Source organism: Episyrphus balteatus, chromosome 2 (genome assembly GCF_945859705.1).
Source record: "Episyrphus balteatus chromosome 2, idEpiBalt1.1, whole genome shotgun sequence".
Taxonomy (NCBI): domain Eukaryota; kingdom Metazoa; phylum Arthropoda; class Insecta; order Diptera; family Syrphidae; genus Episyrphus; species Episyrphus balteatus.
This window is the reverse complement of record NC_079135.1, coordinates 120701092-120723002: the sequence shown is the minus strand read 5'-3', so window position 1 is coordinate 120723002 and position 21911 is coordinate 120701092. Positions and strand designations below refer to the sequence as shown.

General features: G+C 31.1%; 1 protein-coding gene and 1 pseudogene across 1 annotated transcript; both read left to right on the top strand.

Moving 5' to 3' along the window:
* Window positions 1-3451: 3451 nt before the first annotated feature.
* On the top strand, window positions 3452-15114 carry LOC129911642 (maltase A2-like). Its single transcript, XM_055989503.1, has 8 exons — window positions 3452-3633; window positions 3697-4040; window positions 4099-4439; window positions 13965-14163; window positions 14227-14334; window positions 14395-14711; window positions 14769-14909; window positions 14980-15114. The coding sequence occupies exons 1-8, from the start codon at window positions 3474-3476 to the stop codon at window positions 15053-15055; spliced, it is 1686 nt and encodes a 561-aa protein (XP_055845478.1). The 5' UTR covers window positions 3452-3473; the 3' UTR covers window positions 15056-15114.
* Window positions 15115-17597: 2483 nt separating this feature from the next.
* LOC129909696 (maltase A2-like) lies at window positions 17598-19572 on the top strand (annotated as a pseudogene).
* Window positions 19573-21911: the final 2339 nt, after the last annotated feature.

The window sequence follows — 21911 nt, the reverse complement described above, 5'->3', positions numbered from 1 at the left end:
AATTTAAAATTTGTAAAGACTGCTTAGATTCTTTGTTTCTGTTATAAATGAAACATTTGTACCAATACTTATTGGTGTAACATTAATTTCCCCGTTTTTGTGGTATACTAATTCCGAATTTCATCATTTCTTTAAAAAAAAAAAAAACACCCTTTCACTCAACATTATTTTGTAGACTCTTTAGATTTTTAGTTCTTATAAGAAACAAAACTTTTTCACCAAGTTTTGAAAAATTAACTAAATTTATGTCAGCTGTTATGATACCTTTCTCACACATAACTCAACCCATCAAAAAAAAAACACCCTTTTTCTGCTTTATCCAAAACCTTTATCCCAAATTTCATCATGTTTTTCACATGGGTTTTGATTATATTTCAACTGTTGAAGTTAAAAAACAAGCACACTTGTTTTTAATCGGCAATAACTTTTCATTAGATTCAGCATCAAAAAATACCATAAAAACATGTGCCATGTGATGATATTCGACAAACAATTTTTTTCACTTTATTTTTGACCTTCACCCCTTCCTCTTGTCCGCGAAAAAACACCCTTTCACCCAACTTTTTTTAATAGACTTTTTTGATCCTTGGTTCATATCCCAAAAGCAAACTTCATGAGTGTAACAAATTTATTTTTATTTGTTGATTTTCTACATAATCTTAAATAAAAAGTTTTAATCTAAAACACGGTAATTTTTTAATAGTTTTGGAAAAAAAAAAAAATTAAAAATATTTTTGTTAAAGTGCAACTATTTTTGTGAATAAAAAAACAAAAAGTCGTATTTTTGGATTTTTTCCCAATATAAATATGAGATTATATAAAAAATGATTTGAGGAAAAGTTTCAGATCTTTTTACTATCTGCAACTTGTATTGGACTTTTTTTGATAGGAGGTCTACTTTTGACATAATTCGTTAAAAAACACACATTTTTACACCCTACCCGACTTTTTCCCCCACTCACCCCCTTTCTACCAATTTGTTTGTTTGCAGTTTATTTTCTTCCATTCATGTACCATTTATCCTTAATTTTCCCACCATTCATATGCTGCTAGTAATTTTTCCAACATTTACCCTCTGAAAACCGGATTCGCACTGGTCTATAGTAAGTTTTTGAACGAAACTGTGAAACTTGTTACACCAACTGAAGTAAACCGAAATCGAATTTATACTTCCACTATGAAATGGGGTAAAAGTTTCGGAGATGAAATCTAAAAATGTCATTTTGACTGTTTTCGAGGTTCTGTTTTTATGTGGGGTAATTCATTTAAAACAAATTTGTAACGGTGATTATAAGAGCAGATATTCTTCTTTCAAAAACTGTTTAAATTTTCCCGATATATCTTTTATTGCTCGAGATATCTTAAATTTCAGTTAATAAGCCTTCTTTAAAAAGTAGCAACTAGTTCCGTGCAGATTTAAATTTGGTAAGATAAAATTTAAATAAATAAAAATAATATAACTACAAACATTTGGTCTCTTTTAAAATAAATAATATGATAAAAGATTAACTTTCTAGAACGTGATTGTAATAAAAGAATGAGTTTTTTTTTATTTATGGCTTTTGTCAGTTTTTAAAAGTATTAAATCGCAATGCATACGGGTCATAAGAAAACTATTGAAATCAGTGAGCATTGGTTTGGATACGAACATCTTCTAAACGGTTAAAGCAATCAATTTCATTCCAAGGAATTTTTTGTAGAACGTTTAAGCCCCTACAAGAATATATCTTGCTAATTTGAAAATAATGAAGTTTCAGTGAATTAGAAATTTTTTAAAAATATAAAATGTTTTTATATTTTTTTTTAATTTTGACCTCGAATATCTTTAGAATGGTTAGATTAATGAAAAAAGTTATTAAGACCTTTTTTGTGGAGCAATCAATTTCCAACAAGAATATGTCTTGCGCGTTTGATCATTATAATTTTTCAATTTGTTACAAAATTAAGAACAAAAAACGAATTTTTAAAGATTTTCTCGATTTTTGGACCTCAAATATATATTCAACGGTTAGATAAACGAAAAAAGTGTATTCAACCTTTTTTGTAGAGCGTTCAATTTCCTACAAGAATATGAAAAGAAATTTGCTAAAAAGTCAATTAATAAAAAAATTATTTTTTTTTGTAGAAGCTTGATGTAAAAATGGAAAATTGCAAAGCGGAGGACCTTCCCATTAATATAAAGAGCTCATATTTGGTGTGTATATTCTAGAGGGGTCTAGCAATCGATTTTTCGGAGTACCAAATCAAAAAAAAAATTTTAGATTTTTTTGACCCACCCTAATACATATACAATAATTGTTTTATACAATCATTTAAGCAATAAAATTTTGTTGTTTACAATGTGAAATGGTAACCAATCTTAGTAAATTGTTACCAAAAAACCACTGTTTTTATAGTTGGAGTGCCTATTGTGTCTAATTAAATAATTTAAATTTAAATTTCAGTGTTTTTTTTGTTTTTAAGTTGTTTTACTTTGTTGGATCTCCACTAATAATAAATTGTTCGGTTCTATAGATTAAATTGACACGAAATAACTCTAAATAAATTTTGAATGAAATTGGCTGATCTGCTAACAAGACATAAGTCAATAACTAAAAATATGTCAATTAAGGCAAAAATTGGAACATCATTTTTCATTATTCAAGTTTTGTTTAAGAAAACTTAAAAATGTATTTTAAACAGATTATTAATTTATTGAACTGCGTAATTGCTTTTGAAACTCGTTGATACCAACGAAAGAGTCTCCACATTAGCAGCAGATACCTTGTCCCATTTTTAACGGAAATTAGAAAATTATTTGTATCACCCTTTTTTGCAAATTATTATCTCAAAAAATGTTTATTTACATATAACAAACATTAATTTTGGCTTTTTAAAACCATTTATAGCCATTTGTCAAGTTTAATTATTTTATTTTGTTTATGTTTACACACATGTTTCATTAACAACAACAATTTAAATTTTCTTAGGTATTTGTTAACCAGGTTAGACTATAAAAGAAATCAGTTTTAACTTTTGCTTGTTTTCTTCCGAAAGATCTTTGTGAAAAAGGTAAGGTTTTCTTGATATATCTAGTCTATAAGACTAAAATTTGGTAAAATAAAATTTTAACAAAAAGTGTAAAAGTGTTATTTTTAAGGGATTAGGGGCAGTCAGTTAAACGAATGAAAACTATTTTATGAAATTAATAATATTAAAATATTTTGAATGTTATATTAAAATGAAGGATATTAGAATAAAAAATCTAAACATCTGCCAATTTTTTTCTAATTTGGAACAAAATTGCGACAACTTTTCTATTAATTTTCCAAAAAAAAAAAAATGCGGTATATTGTTGCCAAATATGTTTTAAGTGATAACATAAAAAACTTGTATTACGCAATTAAAACAATTAATAACAGAACCGAGAGTGGTATAATTTAAGCAATATCGTTCACTTAAATCTAGATCCCAAGAACACAAATCTCAACAAAATGATGAAAACCCAACTGTATGCAGTTTTCATTATTACACTCAGCCTAAGTTTTACCACATTTGCTGCTACTTTAGATTGGTGGGAAGATGCTTCACTTTATCAAATCTATCCAAGATCTTGGAAGGATAGCGATGGCAATGGAATTGGAGACTTACAAGGTAACATTAAATTTAAAAAGACTTTATTAAAAAACACTTTAATAACTACTTTAATCTTTAAAGGAGCAACCGAAAAACTAGATTATCTCAAGGAAATTGGTATAACAGCTGCTTGGTTATCGCCAGTTTTCAAGTCACCCATGGTTGACAATGGTTATGATATTTCCAATTTCACCGAAATTGATCCAATTTTCGGAACTTTGGAAGATTTTGATGCTCTGATTGAAAAGTCCAAGGAAATTGGTGTTAAACTTATTTTGGATTTTGTGCCAAATCATTCGAGTGATGAATGTGAATGGTTCAAAAAATCAGTCAATCGAGAAGATGGATACGATGATTTTTATGTTTGGGCTGATGGTTTGAATGATCCACAAAATCCGGGACAAAAATTACCTCCATCCAATTGGGTAAGAATACCTTCATGTGAAGTCTCAAAACCTCTGCCATTTTACCATAATTTTACAGGTTAGTGTATTTGGTGGACCAATGTGGACATGGAACGAAAAACGTCAACAATTCTTTCTTCATCAATTCTTGCCACAACAACCTGATTTTAATTTCAGAGATGAAAAAGTTCACGAAAAATTGTTCGATGTTTTGAAATTCTGGCTTGATCGAGGTGTTGATGGTTTTCGAATTGATGCTGTTCCTCACATGTATGAAAAGGTTTTTGAGAATGGAACTTATCCTGATGAAGATCCAAATAATCACATCAACACTCAGAATCAGTATGAAACTGTTGAGTTGTTGTATAGTTGGAGGAACTTTTTGGACAATTATCAAAAAGAAAATGGCGGAGATACAAGGTAAGTGTTTTTTGACCAACGTTGATACTTACAACTGTACGTATTCGACGAAAGTTCAAATTTCATAAAATTAAGAAGTCGGAAGCGGTGATAATTTTATTAATAAATGTAAGTTTTATTATCCGTTCAATTTCTTAACAATTATTGGATAATGCTTAATTAATTAAATTTAATATAAATAACTATTTTCGAAAGATTTGTGTTTGACGTATATTGCCATCAAACACTTTCCAATCGAATTTTTAATTATAAATACTACTTTATGTTAATTAATTACTAACAATCACAACTAAAAAAGGGTTTTTTCGAGATTATGTTCGAACGACGTATATTGTCATCGATCGATTTCAATTTCGAATTTCACCTTTTCTTTACTATTTAGTTTTAAATGTTAATGTTAAAAAATATATCAAATTATATTTGTTTTACGTATATATTCGTAAAACAATTTCAATTTGATTTACAACTTACAATTTTTGATAGATCCTTCTCGCTTGGAATGTCGGGAAAAAGTGAGTTTCTCCAGAAAATTGTCGCCCTTTTATATTCTAATTCGAGCTTTGGTGCTGCCATTCAAATTTGTAGAAATTTGTTGAAAATAATGAACCTTGGCAGCATTTTTCTTCCAGCTGCTTAGCTTTCATATGATTGTTTGTTGTTGTCGGTATATATGTTTGTCTCTTTTTCACTTATTGGATCTATTAGGAATTATAAAATATTAAATTATTAATAAATTATTAACATTTTTTATAATTCATTACAAAATTATTGTTCCCCAACTAAATATTTGTATTGTGAATAAGTTTTTTAATCTCGGTTTATAAAGTTGTATCGTCAAAACAACTTTGTTTATTCGCGCATGTTTACAAGTGACGTTTAACTTTATTTGTTTATTTTATTCGTGAAATATTTGTGTTTTGTTTAATTTTTTATTGTAAAAATATTAAAAGATTGTTAAATTAGTTAAATTTAATGTGTATTTGTTCGGGGACATAAATTTATAAGTGAAATTTTAGTAAAAATAATATGTGTACTTTGTAGGTTATGTTTTGTAAAACCTTTTTGTTGTAAATTTGTTTATTTAATTGTTTATATACAATTAAACATTTTCGTTTAGTCATTGAAGTGATTATATTTGTTTATTTTAATTGTTTATGTATATTTAATACAAAAAAATAAACTTGTGACGTTGTGTGTTTTAATATAAGGGTTGCAAATTGCAACTTCAATGTAAATTGTTAATTTTGTGATTTATGTGTTGTTTTTTGTTTGTAATTTAGTGCTAATAGTTTACAAATATGAAACTAAAGCAATTTAATTTAATTTTTCTTTCATTTGCAGGTTCCAACTCCCTTATTAGGCAATTGGATTTTGCTGGTGCTCCAATGGACATAAATTTGCAATTTTTTTTTATTTACATTGCATTTATAAAATAGGGTAAATTGATGATATTTTACCTTTGCAACATATAATAAAATTTTTTTTTCTTTTTCAGGATTGAAGCTGAATATTAAGAATTTTTATTAATTTTAAGTTTAGAATTAAGTTAGATTAAGAATTTAAAATGTGATATGTAATATGTGATCTTAAAAAAAAATGAAAAACAAGATTTTTAATAAATTATTTAATCTTTTAATTCAGTGTTTAGTAAATTCATTTCTTTTATAAAATTATACAATATGTTTTAATTTGTATTTAAATTCATTTTAATGTGTGGTTGAACATACTCCCCCCGTTGAACGGTTACGTTCAAGTATTCTGGCCTTTATTTTTTCTATCCCACGGCGATGGTGGTGATGAAAGACAACCTTTCCAGCCTTGTTTACGTTTACCTTAACTTGGTACCTGTCAGGTAGGTTTACCGAAAATTGCTTCCTCTTACTATTTCGGATCCTTTCAAAATCAATCCTACTAAGAGTATCCCTGTTAATGAAGAGTTCTTCCCCTTCGCGGGTTATAAACTTCTGGTAATCATTATCTATCCTCATTTTTATTTCTTGGATAGTGGAGGATGGGCGTAATCTATCGAGGGAATGTATCGTCGACCCATTAATAGTAACCGGAATCGGTATGCCTTCGTTTCTATGAATTTGTATTTGGGGTTCGGTAAAGCCTTCATTATTTTGAATAAATTCGGATTCATTCTCCACTTCAGCCGACCACCTTAATTCGGATTCATTCTCCACTTCAGCCGACCACCTTAGGTTTTCCTGTATCAATTCTACCAATGGGGTTGAAATGGTAGGTGGTGAAAACCTTATATCCTCAAGAATGGTGATATAATCCATATCGTCCCAGTTGGATTGCATATTAAACTGTAAGAATATTTATCTGTAGAAATTTGTATGAAAGTTTTATAAGTACGACACGACATGTAACTACTACAAACAACACATGGACAAAGTATTAGTATAAATTGGTTTCATGTTGTCGTAATAGTTTCGACTTGGTCGATCGGCAAACGACAAATTTTTACAATGGGTCTTTGACAAGTACTAAATCTTGTTCGAACCGTTACAACTCGTACCAATCCATCCTTTCCAGGATGAATCATTTGTATTATCCCTAAAGGCCAAGCAGTCGGTGGAGTGTTTTCATCCTTTATTAGGACAACATCTCCAACCTTAAGGCTTTGTTCGTTGGTTAGCCATTTAGGGCGTTGTTGGAGACGGTTTAAATATTCCGTTGACCATCTTTTCCAAAAATGTTGATTCATTTGTTGGACATGTTTCCATCTTTGGTTGAACGAAGAGTTTGATGCTATTAGGTCAGGTTCAGGGATTGCATTTAAAGCCTGACCGATGAGGAAGTGACCTGGGGTTAGAACCGCCAGATCATCAATATCATTTCTCAATGCACATAAGGGTCTTGAGTTTAGACATGCTTCAATTTGAGCAAGCAATGTCGCGAGTTCTTCAAATGTGCAAACCGTTGTGCCTAGCACACGACGTAAATGATATTTGATGGATTTTACACCTGCTTCCCATAATCCTCCGTGATGTGGAGCGGCAGGTGGGTTGAAATGCCAGTTAATGTTTAAGGTTGACAAATAATTTGCTATGTTTGGAGCTGCTTCCTTGATGGCTTGTTCTAGATCGCGATCCAATTTCACCTTTCCACCTTTAAAGTTCGTTCCGCAATCTGAATATATGTCCGAGCATAATCCTCGTCGAGACACGAACCTTTTTAAAGCTGCTATTAAAGCCATTGAGGTCAAATCTGATACGACCTCTATATGTATAGCTTTGGTTGCCATGCATACGAAGATACAAAAATATCCTTTGTAATGTTTTGCGTTTCTGTGAGTGGACATTTTAAGTTGTATGGGTCCAGCGTAATCAATACCCACATGTGTAAAGGGTCTTGTGAGGTTAACTCTAGGTGCCGGCAAAGCTCCCATTAGTTGTTGCGTTATTGCTGCTCGATGTTTTGCACATATAACGCATTTATGAATTTCCCGTGTTACGACTCGTTTTCCATCGAGGATCCAAAAATTATTGCGAAGAGTGTTAAGAACCAATGAAGTGCCTCCATGCAATGTTTCCTTATGGGCCTTATCAATAATCAAGTTACAGACGTGATGATCTCGTGGTAAAATGATGGGGTGTTTCATATCATATGGAACATCTGCGTTTTCCAGTCTACCTCTAACTCGGATCAAACCATTTCCATCTAAGAATGGGCTAAGCGTTATAAGCTGACTTTTCTTGGATAGAGGTTTTTCTGCCTTGAATATATCTAACTCAGATTTAAAGGCTGAGATTTGTACCATTTTTAAGATCAGCGTGCTTGATTCATTCAATTCCTTAACGGATAACGGACTTGTTCGTTTATTTTCACGGTCGCGACAATTTTCGACGAATCGCAATACCGTAGCTATTACTCTGACAAGTTTAGTGTATGATGAATACTTTGGCAACCAGTCGCTTGAAGACGTTGAAAGTAATGTGTTTATAGATGGTGCCTTGGCTTCTAAGGTTGTTCCTTCTAGTTGAATTGGATTTCTTGGCCATTGGGTTTGATTTTGGCTAAGCCATTCAGGTCCATGCCACCATAGATCACAATCAAGGATTTGCCTGGTTGTTATTCCCCGCGAAGCTAAATCAGCTGGATTATCCTTTGTTGGAACATGATGCCAATATTCAGTAGGTGTCACATCTTGAATTTCTGCAACTCTGTTTGCAACGTAAGTTTTCCATTTCGATGGATGCTCTCGAATCCATTGTAAAACAATAGTAGCATCCGTCCATAGAAATACAGGAAAGGTTTCAAGTTGCATGTCTTGAATCGTAGCTTTTATAAGTTTGGCTAGCAACAATGCGCCGTTTAATTCCAAACGAGGTAAAGTTATTGGTTTTACTGGAGCAACCTTGGATTTTGCAGTTAATAAATTTACCTTGATGTTTCCATTTTCATCTTGGGTTCGAATATATAGAACTGCGGCATATGCTTTAATAGAAGCATCACAAAATCCGTGAATTTGGTTTGTTTGGTTGGTTTTCGATATACCAATCCATCGCGGAATCTTTAGTTTATTCAGATTTTTTAAATCCTCTTTAAAATCGTACCATTGTTGTGTGATATCTTGAGAAACCTTGCTATCCCAAGAGTAACCGCCGATCCAAAGGGTTTGAATAAGTATTTTGGCTGTTATGATGATAGGCGAGATCCATCCAACTGGATCGTACAATGATGCTATTTCCGAGAGTATGATACGTTTGGTTTTGGCCTGCGTATCTGATAAACCTTGAACATTAAAAGTGAAGTAGTCTTCTGCAGGATACCATCGAATTCCCAGAGTTTTTACAGATTCCGTTTCTTGTAGTTCGAGTGAACCTTGTAGCTCCTTATCTTCTGTTGGTAAGCGTGATATGACTTCTACTCGGTTACTTGCCCACTTTCGGAGTTTAAATCCACTCTTACTAAGCATATCTCGTAACTGCCTTTGTAATTCCAGGCATTCATCGATGGTTTCTGCTCCACTCAGTAAATCATCAACGTAAAATTCTGATGATGTTGCCTTCACTGCTAATGGATATGTTTCTTGTTCATCTAGTGCTGCTTGTTGTACTGTGCGAACGGATAAAAATTGTGCAGGGGACACGCCAAAGGTGACGGTCTTAAGTTGATAATCTTTAAGCATTTTTGTTTCTGGATCTCTCCATAGGATGCGCTGAAACGTGCGATGTTCTGGGTGCATCCAAATCATTCGATACATTTTTTCAACGTCTGCTGTGATCACTACCTTATGTTTTCTCCAATTGAGAACAGTAGAGAATAACTTCGGTTGTATGGTTGGACCGATCAATAATTGCTCGTTCAGTGATTTACCATTTGTAGTTTTAGCAGATGCGTCGAAAACTACCCGTAGTTTGGTAGTGGTGCTTTGTTTAAAAACCGCATGATGTGGTATGTAATAATGTGGTTCATTTGGTTTGGGTGGTTCACATTCTTCCATGTGACCCATGGTTATATATTCATCCAAACAGGCTTCATACTCGCGTTTAAGTTGTGCGTTCTTGGATAGTTTCCTTTGTAAATATTCATAACGCCTCAGCGCGAGTTCCCTTGAGGAACCTAGACTTGGTCCATTTGGATCTGTGAATGGTAATTTTACCATATATTGATTATTTGGCAGCCGTTCATAGTTGGCTTTATATAACTCCTCACATTTTTGATCTTCTGGAGTTTGTGTGTTGAAGGTTTGCACTTCTTCCATCTCCCAGAATTTCTGAAGTAGAAATCCGAGTTCGTTGATGGGGTATGTAGTTGCGATGAATGTCTTTACTGAAACGTTAGGTGAGATAAAATTATTTCCTAATATTATCCATCCAAATATAGTGTTGATGGCGACTACGGATCTACCTGGAGCGTAGCGTATGCCTTCGCGAATAATATGGCCATATACATCAGCTCCAAGTAAAATGTCGACTGGATTAGGTTTCCAGAATGTTGGATCCGCTAGTTCAAGATTTTTGAAATGTTTTAAGACTTGACTTGATGTTTCTTTAGCTGGCAGTAGGTCAGTGATTGTTTCTAATACGAACATTTTCACTTCTACCGCCGTATGGTTGTTTTTAGTAGATTTAAGTCTTAACTGCACCCTTTGTTTGGAACATGCAGTTTGGTTTTTGCTTAGACCGTGAATTTGTATTGATGTGGGTGTTCCACGTATTTGCATCCTCTGACAGGCTTTTTCTGTGATGAATGAGGTTTGCGATCCTGTATCTATCAGGCATCGCAATATTGTTGAACGACCATTGCGGTCACATGCTGTTGCCAACGCCGTTGGCAATAGAGCATTACAATTTTCCATTGACAGGAAAGTGTTTGTCCTTTCAGCATCATTACTGTTAACCCTTTCAGTATTTGAATCCTTTGATGAAGACTCATCGAAATGAAGTGTAGTGTGATGTGATTGATGACATTGTTTGCATTTAAACTTATTTCGACACTTTGCGTGCGAATGTTTGTTTGAAAAACAGTTAAGGCATCTATTCGATGCTTTAATTATTTTTTTGCGTGTAGGTACATCCATATTTAAATAAGTTTTACAGGTCCCAACGTAATGTTTTTCATTGCAGGCGGGGCAATGAGAATTAACGACGGTGTGATAGGTTTGAATGTTTTCCCTTTTTATGTTGGCGGTACTTGGTTTTGCACCAATGGTATTACCGATGGATTCCAATACTCGAATCCTTTTGTTTAAAAATGCTAAAAATGTTGAGTATTTTGGAAGTTCTTGGTTATCTCCCAATTCCTCTTCCCAGAGGCGCAATGTCATAAATGGTAATTTTTGAACTATTAAAAATATTAACAATGCATCCCATTGACTGGTGTCTATTTTCAACGCCTTGAGCTGCTGTAAGCACTCTTCGGTTGTATCGACTAACATTTTTAGGCTCTTTCCCGATTCAGCAGTAATTTTGATTTGGTTGACTAGGGTCTTGAGGTGAAAATTTGCTAAAGTTCTAGTATTTTCATATCGCTTTTTTAATTTACTCCAAGCCGGTTCATAATCTTGATTAGTGATGGGAGTATGTTTTAATAATTTTTCCGCATCACCACTTAGACATCCCTTTAAATAATGGAGTTTTTGTACCGGTTGCAGCTGGTTGTTATCATGAATTAATGATGTGAATAAATCGGAAAATGATCTCCATGAATTATAATCACCATCGAATTTTGGCAATGTAATTTTTGGCAATTGAGTATATTTGAACTGAGGTTCTGCTAAAACCGTTGAATTTGGGTTGGTATCTGTAGCTGTTCTATTGATACCATCTTCAAGCTCGCCCATATACTCATCGTATTTGACTTCGATTTCATCGAATTGTTGCTTTTTTATATAGGCATTCTCACACTCAGCCTTTGATATGATGATGGCTTCATTTATTTGTCGATCTTGTTTAACGAATTCATGCCAAAACTCACGCATATCGATCATTTTTTGTTTGTAAAAACCAGCCGTTCGTTTTTCCAATCTGGTTTTTTTGCCATTTTCGATTGTTTTTTCAATCTTCGTTTTCAAAACGAGTTGGTTGACTAATAGCTTGTCAAGATCATTCATGATTGAATGGATATAAATGCGATTAATTTGTGACCCGGTCGTGTAATTGATTTTTTTTTGCTGTGATTAGCACAGAAAAAAAAACAAAGTGAACAAAAAAAAATAATAAAAAAAAAGAAGAATATTCGGTTTTAATAAACTAACAAATTATTAATATTTATCACCGTTCCTGGATGGAACCACCAATGTTTTTTGACCAACGTTGATACTTACAACTGTACGTATTCGACGAAAGTTCAAATTTCATAAAATTAAGAAGTCGGAAGCGGTGATAATTTTATTAATAAATGTAAGTTTTATTATCCGTTCAATTTCTTAACAATTATTGGATAATGCTTAATTAATTAAATTTAATATAAATAACTATTTTCGAAAGATTTGTGTTTGACGTATATTGCCATCAAACACTTTCCAATCGAATTTTTAATTATAAATACTACTTTATGTTAATTAATTACTAACAATCACAACTAAAAAAGGGTTTTTTCGAGATTATGTTCGAACGACGTATATTGTCATCGATCGATTTCAATTTCGAATTTCACCTTTTCTTTACTATTTAGTTTTAAATGTTAATGTTAAAAAATATATCAAATTATATTTGTTTTACGTATATATTCGTAAAACAATTTCAATTTGATTTACAACTTACAATTTTTGATAGATCCTTCTCGCTTGGAATGTCGGGAAAAAGTGAGTTTCTCCAGAAAATTGTCGCCCTTTTATATTCTAATTCGAGCTTTGGTGCTGCCATTCAAATTTGTAGAAATTTGTTGAAAATAATGAACCTTGGCAGCATTTTTCTTCCAGCTGCTTAGCTTTCATATGATTGTTTGTTGTTGTCGGTATATATGTTTGTCTCTTTTTCACTTATTGGATCTATTAGGAATTATAAAATATTAAATTATTAATAAATTATTAACATTTTTTATAATTCATTACAAAATTATTGTTCCCCAACTAAATATTTGTATTGTGAATAAGTTTTTTAATCTCGGTTTATAAAGTTGTATCGTCAAAACAACTTTGTTTATTCGCGCATGTTTACAAGTGACGTTTAACTTTATTTGTTTATTTTATTCGTGAAATATTTGTGTTTTGTTTAATTTTTTATTGTAAAAATATTAAAAGATTGTTAAATTAGTTAAATTTAATGTGTATTTGTTCGGGGACATAAATTTATAAGTGAAATTTTAGTAAAAATAATATGTGTACTTTGTAGGTTATGTTTTGTAAAACCTTTTTGTTGTAAATTTGTTTATTTAATTGTTTATATACAATTAAACATTTTCGTTTAGTCATTGAAGTGATTATATTTGTTTATTTTAATTGTTTATGTATATTTAATACAAAAAAATAAACTTGTGACGTTGTGTGTTTTAATATAAGGGTTGCAAATTGCAACTTCAATGTAAATTGTTAATTTTGTGATTTATGTGTTGTTTTTTGTTTGTAATTTAGTGCTAATAGTTTACAAATATGAAACTAAAGCAATTTAATTTAATTTTTCTTTCATTTGCAGGTTCCAACTCCCTTATTAGGCAATTGGATTTTGCTGGTGCTCCAATGGACATAAATTTGCAATTTTTTTTTATTTACATTGCATTTATAAAATAGGGTAAATTGATGATATTTTACCTTTGCAACATATAATAAAATTTTTTTTTCTTTTTCAGGATTGAAGCTGAATATTAAGAATTTTTATTAATTTTAAGTTTAGAATTAAGTTAGATTAAGAATTTAAAATGTGATATGTAATATGTGATCTTAAAAAAAAATGAAAAACAAGATTTTTAATAAATTATTTAATCTTTTAATTCAGTGTTTAGTAAATTCATTTCTTTTATAAAATTATACAATATGTTTTAATTTGTATTTAAATTCATTTTAATGTGTGGTTGAACAGTAAGATTTCCATTAAAAAATGAACTTTTTGTATGATAAATTTATTTCAGGGTCTTGCTTGCCGAAGCTTACTCACCAATCGAATGGCTTGATAAGATCACTGGAAATGGAACACACAACGGTGTTCATGTTCCATTCAACTTTGCATTTTTACAGTTAAATTTAACAGTGAATGCAAGGAATATAGAAACTTTGGTAGATTCGTGGATGAATGTTATGTGGAAGAAGCATCAAACAGCCAATTGGTTGGTAGGTTCTGTGGTCAATCATTGGTTTAACTTTGATTTAAGAGCAAATAATTCTTGATTTTAGACTGGCAACCATGATAAAGACAGAATTATCGAACGAGTTGGTGAAAATAAGACAGATTTAATGTATTTCCTGCTAACTGGTTTACCCGGCGTAACCATCACTTATAACGTAAGTCTTATTCAAGGAAGTCGAGAATAATTTTGAATACCTTGTATTTGTAATTTGTAGGGTGAAGAAATTGGAATGTCCAATGTTGCTACATGTCAAAATTGTTCTATTGCTGAAGAGCGTAATAATGCAAGGAGTCCTTTCCAATGGAACAACGATACATCAGCTGGATTCTCATCGTCGAACAATACCTGGTTACCAATTAGCAATAATTACACAAAAGTTAACGTACAAAATCAATTATCTTCGAAAAAAAGTCCGCTAAGACTTTTTATAGCTTTGCAGAAATTAATGGCAACACCTGCATTCAAAGCATTTAAGGATAAAGATGGTTTTAGTTATGCGGCGGTTAATGAAAATGTTTTTCAAATTATTCGGTAGGTTCTAGAATATCATTTGAAAAGAGTCTTGGTTTTAATAGGTTTCTGTTTTAGACGATCTTCAGATGAAGAATATCGTTTTTTGATCAATTTTGGTGATAATGAAGAAGACATAGGAGGAATCTTAAGATCAGGAAACGAGAACAGCTTGTTCGAATATACGGTTGTTAGCAGAAATTCTCCTCATGCTATTGGGTAAAATGTTCAAAATAACATTGATTAGTATTTTTTTTTAAATATTTTTGTTTTATTTTATTTTATTTAGCGATACTGTAAAATTGGCAGATATTAAACTAATGCCAGTTGAGGGAGTTGCTTTGAAAAGAGTTGACGAAAATTAATGAAACTGTTATCTTTTGGATGAAGATAAATAATAATCTAATTTATCTAATATTTTATGTAAAACATCAAATAGATAATTGTTAAAGCTGAACTTTAAGCAAGACGATTTTTTAGTTAGATAAATAAAATAAATTAAATTAAATAATTATTGTTATCTTTACTCAATTAATATTAATTGAGTGGGTGTCTGGTGCTTAACTAACTTGGAGAAGTTTTGTTTTTTTTTTAAATTCAATTACTATTGTTTGTGATTCATCTAATCAAATAATTAAAAAAAAATCAAATCACTATACCAAATAAAGTTTAAAGAGCAAAAAAACAAGAAATTACTAAAAAATCAGTCAAAATTGTATTATTTATAGTACCTACAGGTAAAATAGTACATAAAATCAACAAATAAAAAAAAATTGTTACACTTATGAAACTTGGCAATAAGTTTGCTTTAAAAAAGTCTATAAAAAAAGTTGGGTATCAAAAATATACTGAACAAAATTCTTTGTCTATATCATCATATGACACATGTTTTCAAGATATTTGTTGATGCTGAATCTAATGACAAAAAAAAATAAAGTCAATACGATTGCTCTAAGAAAAGTTATTGTCGATTTAAAACAAGGGTGTTTGTTTTTTGCTTTAACAGGTAAAATATAACCGAAACAAATGTGATATACATGATACACTAAAAAAATTCGGGATGAAGGTTCATGATAAAGTAGGGACAAAGGATTCATAAAGTTCTTGAAAATATTTTTGGTGAAAGGGTGTTTTTTTTTATGGGTTAGGTTGTGTGTGTCATAACAGAATGTTATATCTGTTATAAGAACTAAGAATCAATAGAGTGTACAAAATTATCTTGAGTGAAAGGGTGTATTTTTTTTAAAGCAATGATAAATTTCGGAATTAGTACCACAAAAACTGGAACAAAATTGTTACACCAATGAAAATTGGTACGAATGTTTCATATATAAGAATATTTTATGTGAAAGGGTGTTTTTTTTTTTGGGAAATAAGGAAATTCCGCGATCCGATCAAATGTCAAATCAGTGGTATAAAAGGTAGGTTTAGACATTTTATTCATGTGAAATTTAAGGTGTAGAGAAAATGTGGGTATATTGGAAAAAGTAAGAAATAACAGTGGTACCCTATTGAAATTGAAATATACTATTTATCCTAAATTTTCCCACCACTCTCATGCTGCTAATAATTTTTTTTTTCAAAAATTATTGGCACTTGTCTAAATATACCCAGCATAAACTAAAATTAGCCATAACTTTTTATATAAGATTGTACTAAACTTTGGTTGTACTTTGTACAAAACTGTACAGAACTTGTACAGAACTTTTGCATACTTTTTTTTAGATTTTGCAATAAGTCCGGGTTGAGGAAAAGCACGTGTGTGTGTGTGAACTTAAGTATAAATGTTCAATTTGTCATCAAAACCAAAAATAAAATGGATCATTGGCTTTTTGGGACCAATTACAGATTTTAGTGTATCTTCGAAAACAAAACCCTTCCACCTAGATTTTTGTGTCCTTGGTTTTTATCCCAAAAGCAAACTTTTTGCCAAGTTTCATGAGTGTAACATTATTTTACATGTAGTGAAAACAGGCTATAACGTTTCTGATCCTCAAGTTGTCTTCAGCTTTTAGTGAATAAAATCGCCCTTAAAAGTCCACAGCAATACCCTGCAAAAAATTTAAGTAGGTTATCGAGATTTCGATTTAACTGTGATCACTCATTGTTTTGGTAAGCATAACATTTTTGGGTTGCCGCAAACCCCAAGATGATTATTCCTTCATTTAGTGTGCTGTTAACTAGAGTTGATAAAAAACTTAATCAATATTTAAAAAAAAAATGTTTATGTCATTGTACATCCTGGGTTTGTCACTAACTTATTAAAAATGGCTTTCTACGGTCTCACAGACACTTGCAGTCAGAATTTGCAACTCATTATCGTTATTTTTGGTTCTAAAGTGTTTTCTATTTTTATTTATCATTTTTAACAAAAATATAAATTCATTCATTCATGTCACAAATCGCGATAAAAATGTTTTTGAAAGCAGAAAGAAGAACTTAAAAGGAGTCTTATAATATATTGTTGCATTTTTGTTGAACATTTTTTGGATAATGTACGGCAAATTTTCTGCCTTCACTAAATCTCTATCAAATGTCCTTTCGACTAATGTAGGTGCATCAAATTCTTGTACTCCTTTGCAATACAAAATTGTCAACGGTCCGCGTAACCCATTTGCGATTTGTCTGAAGATGTTATGTAACTATACTCAAAAACAGTCATTAAAAGACTACTTACGTCTGGAATTAACTGTAATTATTTAATAATCAACTTTAATAAGCTGATTAACAACATTTTAATAACCATTTTTTTTAGATTTTAAACTACCTCTTACATTCGCGATTGTAACACATTTTTATTTTAAATTTACTTTTCGGACTTTCCGCGTCATCCGAAGTTTTTTTTTTTTTGTTTTGTAAAAAGATCGTTTATAAGTTAACTTGATTTAGGAACTTATAGTTAACAAGATGTCGAAAAAATTATTCTGGAGAGTTTTAGTAATTACCCTAACTTTAAGCTATACAGTATTTGCTGTTACTGTCGACTGGTGGGAAAATTCTTCACTTTACCAAATCTATCCAAAATCTTGGAAAGATAGTGATGGTAATGGAATTGGGGACATTAAAGGTATTAATTTCAAGAAATTTCAATTTTCTAATATTAAAAAAAATGTATTTGAAGGCATAACAGAGAAATTGGATTATCTCAAAGAAATCGGTATAACAGCTTCATGGTTATCACCGATCTTCAAGTCACCCATGGTTGACAATGGCTATGATATTTCCAATTATACCGAAATCGATCCCATCTTCGGAAATTTGGATGATTTTGATGCAATGGTGAAAAAATTCAAAGAACTTGATTTGAAAATTATATTGGATTTTGTGCCAAATCATTCGAGTGATGAGTGTGAATGGTTCCAAAAGTCAATCAATCAAGAAAAAGGATACGAAGATTTCTATGTTTGGGCTGATGGATTGGATGATCCACAAAATCCAGTACAAAAATTACCTCCATCCAATTGGGTACGTTCTCTCACAGGAATTATAACTACATCTCTGATCTCAAAATTATGAAATTTTCTCAGGTCAGTAAATTTGGTGGATCAATGTGGACATGGAACGAAAAACGTCAACAATTCTATCTTCATCAATTCTTTAAACAACAACCTGATTTCAATTTCAGAAATGAAAAAGTTCGCGAAAAAATGTTGGGCGTTTTGAAATTCTGGCTTGATCGAGGTGTTGATGGTTTTCGAATTGATGCTGTTCCTTATTTATTTGAAAAAGTTAATCAAGATGGAACATATCCTGATGAAGAAGATTCCGAAATTCAAACTTACACTCAAAATCAAGATGAAACTTTTGAGTTGTTGTATAGTTGGAGGGATTTTTTGGAATCTTACCAAAAACAAAATTGCGGAGATACTAGGTAAGTTTTTTTTGAGTGACTTTGAATGATTAACTTGATTCGGTTGTTTTTGTTTAAGAATTTTGATTGCTGAAACGTATCAACCAATTGAAATGATTGATAGATATTGTGGTAATGGAACACATCAAGGTGCCCAGATTCCTTTAAATTTGAATTTGAGGAACGTGACCAATGATTCAAATGCGAGGGATGTAAAGGGTTTGGTTGATAATTGGATGAATGTTATTTGGAAGAAGCATCATACAGCCAATTGGCTGGTAGGTTCTCTTCGTCAATCATTGGTTTAATTCTTGTTAAGAGTAAATAATTCTTGATTCTAGACTGGAAATCATGACATAAAAAGAGTTATCGAACGTGTTGGTAAAAACAAGACGAATTTAATGTATTTCCTACTTACTGGCCTACCAGGTGTTACTATCACTTATTACGTTAGTTGGTTTCAGGGATTTTAAATTACATTTAAATGCATAAAACTTTCTTTTTTTTCAAATAAGGGTGAAGAAATTGGAATGTCAAATGTAGGCTCTGGAAATGTTTCCAAACAAGTCGCGCGTGCTTATGCAAGAAGTCCTTTTCAATGGAACGATGATATTTCTGCAGGATTTTCTTCTTCAAACAAGACTTGGTTACCAGTTGCTAATAATTACAGGCAGTAAATGTAAAAAATCAATTGGCTGCTGAAAGAAGTTCGTTGAAAGTGTTCAAGGCTTTGCAGAAGCTGAAGCAAACACCTGCTTTCAAAGCATTTAAAGAACAAAATGGTTTCAGTTATGAAGTTGTGAATGATAATGTTTTTCAAATCATTCGGTAAGTTGTAATCTGCCTCATAAGGATTTTCTGTTCTATTGTTTCACTTTAATTAGTCATTCTCCAGATGAAGAATATTGTATTTTGATAAATTTCGGTGACAATGAAGAAGACATTGGAGAAATCTCAAGTTCAAAAAATGGGGAGAACAAATTGATGGAATATACGGTTGTTAGTGAAAATTCTCCTCACAATATTGGGTAAAATAATAAAAAATTACTGGTTTTAGAATACTCATTTAATGATTTTTTTTTTATTTCAGAGATAAAGTGGAATTGGGAAAAGTTAAACTGATGCCAATGGAAGGAGTTGCTTTGAAAACAAAACTTAAACTAATTCTTTTTAAATCAAATTATCTCATTTTTTTTATTAATAAAATAAAATAAACAAAATTCGTAATCAAAAATCAGATCAAAAATTGTTAAAATACACTTTGTCTTCCGCAATATGCTTGTAAGTACCTATACTTTGTCTAATGTTAGACGAAGAAGTTCGGTGATCGAATAACTCGTGTTAATGATTCATCTAATCAAATAATTAAAATCAAGTACATACAACCAATTGAGTTTAAAGTACACCATGAACAAAGCATTTGGTTACGAAGTGGTTATAATCAATAAAAATTATACGCAATTATTTTGGTTTACTATGACTTAATTTTTTTGGGTGATGAAGATAGTAATTGAAAGATATTATTGAAATAAAAATGATATAAGGAATAAATAAATCAATATTGACAATTCGTTATCAACTTGTATACTAAAATCGGCTTTTCCCACGGTGCGGTGATAATACGGATATTTTTAAAATTGTTGCCATGAAATTAGAGGTAGAAGAATTAACTAAAAATGTATGAAGATGTGTCGTAGTTAGCAACAACGGATTATAGGAACGGAGATTATTGTATTTCAGAGTTTAAAATAAAGTTTACCCAATAAATAATAAAAATATTTTTTTTCCAAACCTGCCTGGTGCGATTGCCCAAGGATAGCCCAGGATTGCCCAAAATTTATTCTCGCTAGCAAACCCTTAGTTCTACAATTATAACGGTAATATTTTTTTTTCACCTCAAAAATCACAAAAAAATACTTTTTTTTATTCAGCGTAAAAATTCTTAGTTTTTAACTGTGGTTCGTTTGCCCAACGTTAGCCCAGGATATCTTAACTTTTTTTCCTTACTTCACTATTTTTTTCAGAAAACAACAAAAAGCCGAAAAAAATTTAACTTTTTTTCATGTGAAAAAATCGTTAGTTTAAAACCGTGCTTTGTTTGCCAAAGGTTAGCCCAAGGTAGCTCAATTTTTATTTTCGCTATCCTACGCTTAGTTTAAAAATTTATAGAATCATTATTTTTTATTCACCTCACAAAAAAAAAATAGTACGCATACACCACAGTGACCGTTTTTAATTTATAATTTAAAAAAAGTTGAATGTTGTCCATATAACATTTTTGTTCAGAAGCTGATTTGTTTTATTTCATAAATTTTTGTAAAATAGAGGAACTTTAGCTTCATCAGCAAACAAAAGAAGATCTGAAAATTTTACTCGGTTATGTAGGTCATTAATAAACAATACAAATAAAAATGGTCCAATATGGCTTCCTTGGGTAACACCGGAATGCATAATTATCTTTTTTGATGTTTTGTGTTTAAAGATAACATATATTATTGGATATATGTAGGTAACAGATTAGCAAGCAAGCAAGCAGGGTGTCCAATGATCAGTTTAGTACGTACGTAATACCAGTTGTTTAATATCCATTTTGTTTCTTCACAGGTTTGTTGAAGTTTATTTACGCTTCATGAAACCTTGTTGATGTGGCGAGATAGCCATTTTGAGGACTTGCAGAAGCTTGGAAATGTTTTAGGAAAATACCCGTGCCAATCGATAAGCTAAAACTGATCCAATCTTTCAGTGACTGTAATAAATTGATAACAGACATATCAAAGAATAACGATCAACGACGGGGTCGAAGTCCAAAAAGTGTTTGCCGCACTTTTAAAGATCTAGATATACATAGATGTCTCGTAGATTTATAATCTACAAGACATCTACCAATTTTGTTCAAAAAATATAGAGATATAGGTATCAATACTTTTCCTGAAATTCGGAAATTACTTAGAATAAACTAGGGGTGTGCTAAACAGTGATTTTTAAAGAGCAGTGATAGCAGTGAACAGCATTTAGGAAAGCAGCGACTAATAACTGCTATTTAATCACAGCTAAATTAAGTTAAATCCACAAATTACTCTTTAATTTCTTAATTATTTGATGTACATATGTTTGAATATATGGAAAAGAAAAATATTAATAGTAAGTTATCATTTTTGATTTTTGTTAATAAGAAATAAATGAATGAATGCTTGCACTGAAACAATGGTATTTCAAATAGTTTCGTCATCATCATGTTAAACTTTTGTTTAAATCTTTACTTTTGTCATCGTTATACAAATTATTTTATAAATGAAGAACAGAATGCTCACAAAAAAAGCAGTACAATTTTAAAGAGCCGAGAACATTTTCTGAAAAAGAGCAGTGAACAC

What these genes read in the sequence shown, in the direction of transcription:
- LOC129911642 (XM_055989503.1), top strand. Translation starts at nt 3,474, where the DNA reads ATGATGAAAACCCAACTGTATGCAGTTTTCATTATTACACTCAGCCTA. An exon ending in TGGAATTGGAGACTTACAAG is followed by an intron (nt 3,634 to 3,696) that starts GTAACATTAAAT and finishes TAATCTTTAAAG; the next exon opens with GAGCAACCGAAAAACTAGAT. An exon ending in GCGTAACCATCACTTATAAC is followed by an intron (nt 14,335 to 14,394) that starts GTAAGTCTTATT and finishes TGTAATTTGTAG; the next exon opens with GGTGAAGAAATTGGAATGTC.